We start from the raw sequence: 13,182 nt of genomic DNA on the forward strand, positions 1-13,182 counted from the left end.
CGACAACATCGCTTTAGAACAGTATGCAATCGACAGGTCTGTTATTGTTGTTAACCTTTTCTTTGATCTGCCGGTCGTTACTGTGGCTGGCGCAGCGATAATACAGCAAAGATAGTCTTTTTCCGATCCGTGCAATTCGTCCGATGAGTGCAATACAATGTAGTGAACGCTTACCTTTAAGAATGTCAGAAGATAGAGCGCTTATGTCTTAAAATGAGGTTGTGTGTCACATGAACTCACTGAATGTCGAAATCTGTTATCACCACAGAGCACAGTAACAAATCGATCCACAGTTTCTGAACATCACCATCACAAGTGTAATGAGAGTTAGTTGAGACATTTTTCATCAGCAACCTTTATTATGAAAACACGCAGATTATTCAGCAAAAAAAAAAGTCATATCAATCCTACTAAAATCATGCTGACTCTTTAACACTAGAGGGAATATTCTACAATGGGTGTCCAAGGGACAAAATGTCAATAGGAAATATTATACTACCTTCCTTAGAAGAGATGTTAAGAATACACTGAGAAAAATATCTATATTAGGTTGGAGTGACAGTGTTGCATTTTTGTGCCTGTCAGTGTACATGGAAATAAAATGTATACACATTTTATTGGGATCCTCTGTATTACAATAAGGCAGACATTTTAACATGTAGAAATTTGTCGGTTAATGAAAAATTTAACTTTGCTCATAATATTTATAGGTGGACAAGCGTACATATTTTACCTTTTTTATTCTGTATGAAACTAATGCAAATTTATGTTGCAGGAAAATGAGTCCATACCACATGCAGTGGTTGTGGCTATCTTTCTTGGCTGTGATCTAACAATCAGAGCACTTGTTGAGAATTTTGTATTATTCCTGCCAGCACCTTTCCGTCCATACGTCATTGGAAGACTGAATAATTGGCTCCGAGATCACGGTGGATTGGTATGTGTATTAATATTATTATTTGTCAGTAAAATACTTTATGAACTGTGTGCATAGGCTGACTACAATTCCTTGAGACAAATATGGGACGGAGAGGAAAGCTGATATTCTTTGAAGAATGAGACATTAAAAAAAAGTCTGATAAAAATACTGAACATCCAATAGTTATTCTTTACAAAATACACGAAAATAAAAATAAAAGTGGCTCTAGTGAGTCAGAGAGTTTACTTACTTACTTACTGGCTTTTAAGGAACCCGGAGGTTCATTGCTGCCCTCACATAAGCCCACCATTGGTCCCTATCCTGAGCAAGATTAATCCATTCTCTATCATCATATCCCACCTCCCTCAAATCCATTTTAATATTATCTTCCCATCTACGTCTCAGCCTCCCTAAAGGTCTTTTTCCCTCCGGCCTCCCAACTAACACTCTATATGCATTTCTGGATTCGCCCATACGTGCTACATGCCCTGCCCATCTCAAATGTCTGGATTTAATGTTCCTAATTATGTTAGGTGAAGAATACAATGCGTGCAGTTCTGTGTTGTGCGACTTTCTCCATTCTCCTGTAACTTCATCCCTCTTAGCCCCAAATATTTTCCTAAGCACCTTATTCTCAAATACCCTTAACCTATGTTCCTCTCTCAGAGTGAGAGTCCAAGTTTCACAACCATAAAGAACAACCGGTAATATAACTGTTTTATAAATTCTAACTTTCAGATTTTTTGACAGCAGACTGGATGATAAAAGCTTCTCAACCGAATAATAACAGTCATTTCCCATATTTATCCTGTGTTTAATTTCCTCCCGAGTATCATTTATATTTGTTACTGTTGCTCCAAGATATTTTAACTTCTCCACTTCGCTCTAGAATATGCCATTAGGAAAGTTCAGGATAACAGGCAGGGTTTGGAATTGAACGGGTTACATCAGCTGCTTATCTATGCGGATGACGTGAATATGTTAGGAGAAAATACACAAACGATTACGGAAAACACGGAAATTTTACTTGAAGCAAGTAAAGCGATCGGTTTGGAAGTAAATCCCGAAAAGACAAAGTATATGATTATGTCTCGTGACCAGAATATTGTACGAAATGGAAATATAAAAATTGGAGATTTATCCTTCGAAGAGGTGGAAAAATTCAAATATCTTGGAGCAACAGTAACAAATATAAATTACACTCGGGAGGAAATTAAATGCAGAATAAATATGGGAAATGCGTGTTATTATTCGGTTCAGAAGCTCTTATCATCCAGTCTGCTGTCCAAAAATCTGAAAGTTAGAATTTATAAAACAGTTATATTACCGGTTCTTCTGTATGGTTGTGAAACTTGGACTCTCACTCTGAGAGAGGAACATAGGTTAAGGGTGTTTGAGAATAAGGTGCTTAGGAAAATATTTGGGGCTAAGAGGGATGAAGTTACAGGAGAATGGAGAAAGTTACACAACACAGAACTGCACACATTGTATTCTTCACCTAACATAATTAGGAACTTAAAATCCAGACGTTTGAGATGGGCAGGGCATGTAGCACGTATGGGCGAATCCAGAAATGCATATAGAGTGTTAGTTGGGAGACCGGAGGGAAAAATACCTTTAGGGAGGCCGAGACGTAGATGGGAGGATAATATTAAAATGGATTTGAGGGAGGTGGGGTATGATGATAGAGACTGGATTAATCTTGCACAGGATAGGGACCGATGGCGGGCTTATGTGAGGGCAGCAATGAACCTTCGGGTTCCTTAAAAGCCATTTGTAAGTAAGTAAGTATTTTACTAAATTTATACTAGCAAAAGATGTGCATACCCCCTAATGTTATTGTAAAGTCTAACTGCCTTGTATTATAGTGTAATGTTTAACAGTACTATTGATTGTCGCTCTTTTGTTTCAGATTGGAGCTTTTAATTACTTGAGGAATCGTCCATATGGGACAGCAATTTTTGGTATAGGCATGTTTGCCATATTTATTTTCAGACATTACAGAACCAACTGAATGTCCGAATTTTAACAAATACAGAGTTTCCAGTCTCGAGCGCCTCCACAATGTAATATCTGTTTCCCAGACTATTGTTAGCTCTTGGCCAGCGATAACAAGGGCCTCTTTCACTGTGAAACACGCAAAAAGAGACTACCCCTCAATCATACGATTGAACTACAGAATTCAGAGTATAATTAAATTCAACCAAACTGTTTAACATTACCTTAAATTACAATAAATACCGGTATTAAAATGACGTCCATCTTCTTATACTTTTTATAAAGTCTCTTTCATTGGCGTGTTTGGAACATTTACTCTAGGAAATTCTCACAAAAATTTAAATCTACACATATTTTAATAAAACATTCATTAATAACAAGTGCTGTTCCATGCTTCATTTCATATTTGAAGTCTATCCCATTCTCAGACCCACTGGACTGCAATAAGATCGGCTGAATCACCTGCGTAACAGGTATTGTGCGATACATACAGCATCAGTCCAGCCTGAGTACTGGAAATTGCAGATGGATTTCCCATATATAGTTTTTAGAATAGTAGGGGTGCTCGAGATTGGAAGCTCCATATTAGTAACTTATTAATACAAAACACCGTAATTATTATATACGTAATTTTAACATTAAAATAAGAGAGCAATCATCTCTTTTTAAAATCATTTAATTTTTCATGCAGGAGGTATATTAAGTTTTATTTTCTGATGTTGTCCTTGGTGGCCTCACAATTACCATGTTGGTAATTGAATCAGAGGTTTATGGGTTCAGTCTCGGCTGAGGACGATGGATTTTAAAAGGTGATGAAATCTTCAGCATGCCTTCCTGTGGAAGGGAAGTAAATCGGTGAGTAAAAGAACCCTGTTCCTGATAAAGGCCTCCAGGTACAGTTTGTCTGCCATTTGTCACCCACGTTGAATTTCGACACTGAATAAAAACATAATCATTATCATCCTTATCCAGCATCACTTGAGAGTTCTTCAGGTTAGAGGTCTGTGTCGGTCAGATTTAGACTGATCTGATTTCGTTAGCTAGCAAATGAATGACGCAAGCAGTATGAGAATACAGACACGCGTTGACGTCACGTATTCTTCATGTTGCAGTAGGGTCTCAGATCAGTAGGGACTTGTCGGGTCTACCAAGTCTAGGTGCAGGATTTCACCACAGCTTCACTCTCTTAGAACAGGCAGGTTACTTTTCGACAATATTGTGACCAGGGGCCTATTCCACCATTTAACTTCGGAACTTCGCAACATTTCACTTAAAAGTCTTTCTGTTCCTTCATAAATTAAAGATTGCTTTGCACTTTTCATTTCATTCCGCAAAGTCTTTGCATATCAGTAGTCACTGCAACTCGATGCTGTTGAGCTCCATTTCCTAGCCAATGAAGATATATGCGTAATAAATTATTCTTTAGATAAAAGAGATAAACATTCTTGGTTTTGGTCCTAGAATAAGCCCAATTCTTCCAATAACATGATCTGCTTGAATTGCATAATTCGAAAAGGTGATTAGTCAATGACGATTTATTATATATATGTCAATATTCTTTGGTTGGGAAAAGCCACATAAGTAAAAAAAAAAGTCGATTTTTCTCTTGTACCTAATCACATAAGTCTAATATTTTTTTCTAATTTTTTAAATAATAAGTTTTGTTGTATTTTAAATTGAAAAGGGTCTTACTTTAACACACATGAATTTCATTATTATACTTATATTCGGTTAAGAGTAAATTAAAAAGAAAGTCTCTCCTGAAAAATTATTATTTTTTGACTTGTGTGCCTTTTTCCGCCAACCAAAGAATGTCGAACATGGAGTAAAGCCACTAAGGGAAAATACCATTGGAGAAAGATTTGATTCGGTGCTGGTGATTCACCCTCAGCGTAGCTCATTCACTCATTCATTCATTTATTTTATTCCATAGATCTTACATGAGCAATGAAGCTTTAAGATGTGGAACATGTCAAAATTTTACAATATTACAATTACAATTTTTACAAATTTTTACAGTTTTACAATTTAGTAGTTTTCTACAATTTTGTGCAATTTTTTACAATATTTTGGCGAGATGTAGTGAGATGAGGTGATTTTTTTAATTTTACTTGGTTATTTAACGATGCTGTATCAACTACGAGGTTATTTAGCGTCGATGGAATTGGTGATAGCGAGATGATATTTGGCGAGATGAGGCCGAGGATTCGCCATAGATTACCTGACATTTGCCTTATGGTTGGGGAAAACCTCGGAAAAAGCCTAAGCAGGAATCGAAGCCGCACCCGAATGCAACTCCGGAGCGGCAGGCAAGTGCCTTAGCCGACTGAGCTAGAGATGAGGTGAGGTCCGAGGATTCGCCAAAAGATTACCCGGCATTTGCCATTTGGTTGGGGAAAACCTCGGAAAAACCCAACCAGGTTAGAGCACCCAGTGTGTAGAACTCGGGATCCCGGGTTCGATCCCTGGTACCAGAGCGAATTTCTCTCCATTAATAATTAATGGTAACTACAACAGATAATTCTGTAAGACCAAAAAATTAACCTTTACGTAGATAATTCGAAAACATTGACAGAATTGAGACGAAGTTAGGTTATGTAAATTTATCCTATTTTTATATACTCTTTTTATTTGGGGGTTCGTCATTTGAATCCAAAGTAAAAATATACTGAATATAATGAATTTAATCTTAATGGCAAAGAGACTTAATCCCATCCACTTTTCAGCATATGACTTTGCACTTCTCAAAATTACTGTAGTGTTGGAACAAAAGTAATAACATACCTATTTGAAAAGTTTCCTCTACATTTTCTATTCGCTTTTACTTCGCGAACCATTGAGATTCTGCCTTTTGAATTTCAAGAAAGACTTAAAACTGAAGAATTAGTTGGCACACCCAAACCCAGTTCATAAGTAAACAGCGAAATTTGGGGATCGGTTTTATGTTTTAATGGACAAAAGACAGAACTGTTATTGATTTTGTTGTATGTACCGGTACTGCGTTACAACTCTTTGGGAAATAAAAATATGTAGTTTAAAGTGATCCCTGTTCGGAATTTCTTCTCAGGTAGAAAATAGTTTGAAATATTACCATAAACTGGAGTGAAGTTGGCTGTCTGGATTGAAGTTCATCACAAAATACAGGGAGTTATTTTGCATATCTGTATTATAATTATCTCACATTTAAAATTTTTCTTTTGAGAATTGTTAGTAAAATATTGAAAATATTAAAAGAGGGGGAATATTAAATTAATACGATCATAATGCAGCAAAGTGAAATAATTCGTCAACAGTCATGCTCGCAGAATGCAGCAGTTTGAATTGGATTTGAAGTCGAGTGTCAGATAGAATTCAGACCGGTTCAGACTTATGCATACCCAGTCGCGTATAGACCAATTTTAGTAGGGTCCTGACTTAGTTGGACTGTCGCTTTACCCAACTAAATCTAGCCGATGCAGACCTCTGTTTCAGGTCAGTGTATGAAGAATCTCCATTCGTCCCTGTTGTTCCAGATCTCATACTTTGTTCTTCCTCTCCTTTTTTTCCATGCCTTCCATTATTCGATCCGTGTTCTTCCTCTCCTTTTTTCCATGCCTTCCATTATTCGATCCGTCCATTTTGATCTTGATCTTCCCCTTGGTCTCTTTCCATTTACTTTCTGTCCCAGGCCTAATCTTGTGGTTCTATAGTTTTCCATTCTTTTGACATGGCCAAGCCATATTAATCTTGTGAAGAGAAAATGTCTGCTTTTATGACATTGATTTATTTTATTAATTTTGGTGCTGAATCTGTAATTATAATACAGTAAAAGCCTGATATAACACGGCTGTCAGGGGACATACATCATCCCCTCATTATAGCACATTCAAATATCCACATAAGGTGAGAGGAGATTTGACAAAATTCCTATGATTAATTGTGTGTAACACCTATAAATGATATAGAATACGCTATGAGTAATAGTCAATCCAATAATAATAATAATAATAATAATAATAATAATAATAATAATAATAATAATAATAATGCATTAAAAATGTGTTATTATGAGAACAAGAAAAAACTACTTTAGAGTCACAGAGAATAAATTTAACAATTAACTGGTATGCGGCTGGGTAGCTCAGTTGGTAGAGAGCTGGCTACGGACTGGAAGGTCCGGGGTTCGATCCCAGGTGGTGACAGGATTTTTTCTCGTTGCCAAACTTTCAGAACAGCCCCGAGGTTCACTCAGCCTCCTATAAAATTGAGTACTGGGTCTTTCCTTGGGGTAAAAGGCGGTCAGAGCGTGGTGCCGACCACACCACCTCATTCTAGTGCAGTGGTCATGGAAAGCATGGGGCTCTACCTCCATGCCCCCCAAGTGCCTTCATGGCATGTTACGGGGATACCTTTACCTTTTTATCTTTACTGTATAAATATAGCACATGAGAATTTCCCATAAATATTGTTACTGTTATTATTAATATTTATCCATCTGCTTATGAGTACCGGTAATACTAATCAATCAATGTTCCCAACATTCCATTGTGGAACATAAAGCTCTCAGGAAACTCCTCCATCTAACTCTGTTCCTAGCGAGCTTCTTGAATTCCCTCCATGTATTACCTCTGCATTTGGTTTCTGCAAGAATTGTTCCTTTCCATGTTACCTTAGGTTTGCCAATTCCTCAACGACTGCCTTGAGGATTTCAGTCAAGTGCTTCCCTGGCTATATAATTTGAAGATAGCAAAGTGTACGTTCCAGCACTCCCCACTTCCTTAGTAATGCTAAGCTTGTTTTATTAACTTTTTATAATTACACATTTATTGTGCATGCATCTCTTTTACATTCATGTCAGAGCACAACTGAATAATTTGTTTAAATATATTCCAACCCCCATGGAGCAGAATAAACTCAAGTAAGTTATGTACATATGTGGACTTTCCTTGTGTATAGGAATGGACTTCTTCACATTGTTGAGTTTATCGCATATGATGTATTAAATCGTTCCACGAAATCCTTTATTTATTTATTTATTTATTTTTTCGTATTAATGTAGCTCGGATATAGATGTTACACGTCAAAAACTTTTACACGCCTTTGCTCGCATGTAACACAAAATGCAATAGTTAAACATTTTATTTAATTTTGCAAGGTATAGTAGGCCTATAATTAATTCACAGTAAGTCTACACATGAAAATTTTAAGAGGGTTGCATACAATTTATTGTTCTACACTACGAATATGCTATGAGAAAAAATTCTGACCACAGAAGCAAAAGAACTTAACAAAAGTGATATTTATTGATAAATATAGCTTTTTTTTTTCGGTCTGTGCTATATCGAGATTTTACTGTAATTACTAATTACATTATATCTAGTAATTTTGTTATATTTTGAAAATTGTTTTTTATGCTTAATTTAATTTTATACGTATCTGGTTGTGTTGTTTATATTTAATTTATGTTAAATTTTTATGTAATTGTATAATACGATTATTTCTTACTGGCTGTCCCTTTTGACAAATTATGCAAGCATAACAAATAGCCATGAAGAATTAATCGTGCTGTAGTACTGTACTGATTCGTTTTCTAAATTACACACATTTAAGGAAACAGTACTGTATAAAACAGGAGACAGTAGCTGATTCTCCCCAATTATTATGTGGCATTTATTACTTAATAAATTTTATATTTATGTGAAAGAGACCCAAAATTATAATTTTACATACCATGTTTTTAATTGATATACAATGAAATCTAGTCAAGATTACTTTTCTGTCTGTTAGAACATTAAATCCTTTTATAAAATTGTACATAAAGAAGTTCCCTTGTTCCAGCATAAATGTCTATAAAGGCTATTATATTGAATTACTTAATGCAGTAATCTAAAAACTAACCTAAACTGTTGCATTTACTCACGGTTCTAGTTCTTATAGTCACTAATGGTTTGTCACAGTTCGTCACAGAACTTATCACATAAGAACAATATGTCACAACACCAAATTCTTCACAATACAAGTTTTTGCTAGTTTTTTTTTATTACTAGCTGTACCCGTGCGCTCCGCTGCACCTCTTAGAAATAAATATAAAGTAATTACATAATTAAAATAGGACGTTTGATCCAGGGAACATTCGTGTTTGATAGAAGGATAAATTGTTTAATATGTTACTTAATTTAAATTGTATTTAAATAATTAAAATGCGATCATTTTGGTCCAGAAAGCACTCATTTGGTGCAATGACAATTCCTTTAACATGTTTCTTAATTGTTATTACGGTACATGCAACCATAGTTTAGTGAACATTGACATCATTTAGATTTAATGTGTATACTTTATTTTACTTGCTATATGTATCCATTGAATTATGGTAATAACTTAATTTTAACCCTTGTTTTCTACGTATTCAGTAAATGGCGCTTGGCCCATTATGGTTCTGAACCCTTCAAATAACTTAAATTATATTATATTATATAGTATTATATTATATTTTATATTATATTATATTACATTATTATATCAGAAGTTACTGTAATAACATTATAGTATTATGTCCGTCTAGAGAAACTACACTTTCCAATGGTGAAATAATAATTAATTATACAAATCGGTTAATTTAGCTTCCGATATTACTTCATACAAACACAGAAACATTCTCTGTACGCTATCTTTCATAGCTTTCGATTGTTGTTGTCCAAGGCCCCTTATAGACCAAGTCATTTGTTTTTTATTTCGTTACACGGCCTTAGATGGCAGTTATTTTAATTTTAAAACTCATTTATCTCATTAAATATCAGTCCTATCAAAATTTTTCAAAGAATAAAACTTATAGCAAATGATTTTTAAAGAAACTTTTGTTATGTAACATTTTTCACAAAAATCAATAATACGCGAGATATTTCGATTTATTTAATTCAGGTCCCCTTATAACCCCCCTTTTAAATAATGTATTTTGAATGCCATATAGCCTAAAATCTAAGTTACAACGAACTTAATTTATATTCCAATTTTCATCGAAATCCGTTCAGCCATTATCGCGTGAAAAGGTAACAAACAAACATACAGACAGACAGACAGACATACAAACAAAAATTTCAAAAAAGCGATTTTCGGTTTCAGGGTTGTTAGGACCAATTATTTTTGGAAAATCGAAAATTACCAGAAAAATTTCGGCTACAGATTTATTATTAGTACAGATAATATTGTTAGAGATCCAGATTCTTTATACTTTGAATAAAACTATACTATTTTCATTGTATAGCTAATTCTAGTAATAAACCAACAGCCCTTACTTGCCACCTTGGTAGCTCAATTCACAAGCACACTGGCTTATGATGGCTACAGATCTGGGTTCGAATCCCGGTGATGGCAGGGTCGTATTTACGATGGGTTCCTGACGGTTATTCTCGGGGTTCTCCCGTTCCCCTCCATTTCACCATCACTCTTATTTCAGTATTCATTATTTCAATAGTGTTTACCGAACAACGGTTCAGTGTGATGTATAGGGCTAGATTTTGATAACCTATAAATCATGAAAAAATGTCCTAAAAACAATGCATTTATGAACTAAAAATCTTTCAAAAATGCCCTAAAAATTGATCTTATATAATTGGCTTAATAGGAATATTAATATTGAGACTATAATCATATTTTTCAGATCCTTCTGTCCAATTTTTTTTACGTAAAATACCTGATTTTACATCGATTATGGGCTATGAGCTACAGCCGAATTTTCACCTGGGACTGGTGAAAAAGAATCTTATAGATGGGAAAGTATTGGAAGAGGGGGCATTATATAAGGGGAATAATATATCGTATAGAATGGACCAAGGGACCGTGAAAAGCATTAAACATGGAGAATTTTTATAAGCAAGAGATTTTACTGTATTTGAAGACGCACTCAAAAAGCCTTCGTAAAATGAAACATATCCAACTACAGTTGTGTTACGCAAAGTGGCTCGTATCTCAAGTCATAGTTTGCCTTTAAAACACTATTTAAGTGGCTATTAACTTTTTTTCAATATCTTAAAAATTATGTTGTCGAAGTTTCTTCCTCCTGTCTATTAAGAGCAAAAGTGCCTGGGCACTACATCCTTTGAATATTTATATGACTGGTATAGAGCTGTAGAAACATTATTGACACAGACTTGAACATTCCATTCATTATGCAGTAATTTGACTGTTGTTTTTTAAATTTGTATGTTGCAAATATAATTATTTTATGTTCTGGATGAAGAAAAGTAGACAGTTTCACCTTTAGAGTTACGGTATATTTGGCAACAATAATTTCCAGTTCTTCCAGGATTCTTGGTTCAGGAAATATATTTTCTCGTCGACTTTTCTGGAGAATTCTTTGAACAAATTCTGTTTCAGAAAATTTAATTGTGCTATAATCGAGATTCTTGAGAGATGTTGAATAATATTTGATGGAGACTCTACCAATATTCTAGCTGCCATCCATGCTGACTATAAATTACCTTGTTGCATGTATTCTCCCCCATTCCCTCAGTCAGGAGCCTGATCTGAATTCTAGTAAGATCCTTTAAATATGCTTTTGTTTTTATCATGTGCCTTTGTTTTTATCATGTGAAGTAAATAGCACAGACGTATCCTATATATTACATAGCTCACAGTGCATCACAATACCATATAGTCTTCGTAAATAAGTTTGTCAATCCACATTTAGTTTTTGTTAATCTGGTTTCGTCCTCTATAATTCAAATAACTCGGCCAAAAAATGTTTTGCAGTTCTAACAAATTTAATAAAAACCATGAAAATGTTACGAAAAGTGTTATCATGTGACATATTCCTATAACAAAAGTTTTATGTGATGAATTATCCATGGCAAAAGTATACTTATGTGATGTACAATCCTGTGACGAAAGTGCAATGAGTGACAAATCAAACATGTGACGAGCAAATCATGACAAATTCTCAGGGTCCATTTCCTTACTGTTATAAGAAAATAGACAAGTGTCCTTACTCAGGGAAGATGTTTCAGTATTATACTGCTTGTAAAGATGAAGCAGAGTTCCTAAAACAAATTAAATATTGCCAAAAGAAATGAAGTGCCAGTAATTCTCTTTAATAATTTTGACCAAAGATTTTAAGATAAATGTATATTTTATATGAAAAATTTTATATTACCTAATCTTAAAATTGTAGGCCTATATAAATGTACAACTATTGGTAATCTTTTTATAGTGCCTGGTTGAGTGGAAGAGAAGGCTTTATGGCCTTAACTCTGCCAATAAAAATAAATCTACTAAATAAATAAAATAAATAAAAATTAGCCAGTTTATTATAATGTTTAATTTCTGAGTCATGCTTCTTTTTTTCTAACTTGCTTACATTTGAATCCATCAACGACTTATGGCAATTACATAGTTGCTTGCTATCTCTTATTCTTTTCGTACCAAGAGGGGTTTTTTTTTTTTTTTTTTTTTATATATTTCTATTAACCCTCCAGTGGTTGTGTGGTCAAATTCAATGTTAGTGATCGCAGATGTATTCCATATTTTAGGTTATTTTTAAGTGTAATTTTAATACTAATTTTATTTATTTAATTTTTTTCTATCTTTTCTTGTTAATTATTCATGCTTATACATTAACAGAGTCTAATTATTATTCATTTTCAATATTTGCACAGCAGTTTGCACAAATACATATTACCGGTATTATAAATGCTATAAAAACATAAATTTAGGAACTGACAATATTCACACGGAATATAAATTGTGATCTAAGGATACACAAACTTAATTACGCGCTAAGAAATCTCTCGCTTAACACTTTTCAATTACAATGACAGAAAACTGAAAAGGATAGAGAAATATACAAACAAAAAGAACCCAGATACGATAAGTGCTGTCAGCTCGAATCACTATTAAATTAAAGTACTGGATTACTGCGACCACTGAAGGGTTAAACAACTTTCTATCTCTCTATGTGTGGAAACAGAAACGAGAGCGCATTCATCAATTAGTTTCAGTGTAAACATTATTCTGTATTCAGAATTATTTTAATGGACAAAAGGCAAATATTGGCATTAGGAAACTGACAAAATATTAATGTCGTTTGCAAATGAAGAGTACAGGGGAAAAAACCTGAGAAGTCACGTTTTATTATTTTTACAGGAGAACAATTTAAAAGTTTCAAGACCCATTATATTCGATTGTCTTTGGGTTATTGTTCTTCAGATTTCTTTGGACTGATGAGGTTGTTATTCTGTACCACGAAACTACACAAATCTACACTCCCTGAGCTATTACACGACATCTAAAAC

At 34.2% G+C, this 13,182-nt stretch overlaps 1 protein-coding gene and 1 long non-coding RNA gene across 3 annotated transcripts in view; one reads left to right on the top strand and one right to left on the bottom strand.

Annotated features, from left to right (window-relative positions):
* Positions 1–5,792, top strand: part of LOC138696826 (uncharacterized) — a 66,782-nt gene extending 60,990 nt beyond the window's left edge. For both annotated transcript variants that reach the window (XM_069822270.1, XM_069822271.1), the window contains exons 6-7: positions 776–937; positions 2,832–5,792. In XM_069822270.1, coding sequence (XP_069678371.1) covers positions 776–937; positions 2,832–2,933 — 264 coding nt within the window. In that variant the 3' untranslated portion in view covers positions 2,934–5,792. The remainder of the gene's footprint in view (positions 1–775; positions 938–2,831) is intronic.
* LOC138696828 (uncharacterized) overlaps positions 1–13,182 on the bottom strand; it is a 60,346-nt gene that overhangs the window by 7,113 nt on the left and 40,051 nt on the right. The window lies entirely within an intron of this gene.

This window comes from Periplaneta americana, chromosome 3, assembly GCF_040183065.1.
Source record: "Periplaneta americana isolate PAMFEO1 chromosome 3, P.americana_PAMFEO1_priV1, whole genome shotgun sequence".
NCBI lineage: Eukaryota > Metazoa > Arthropoda > Insecta > Blattodea > Blattidae > Periplaneta > Periplaneta americana.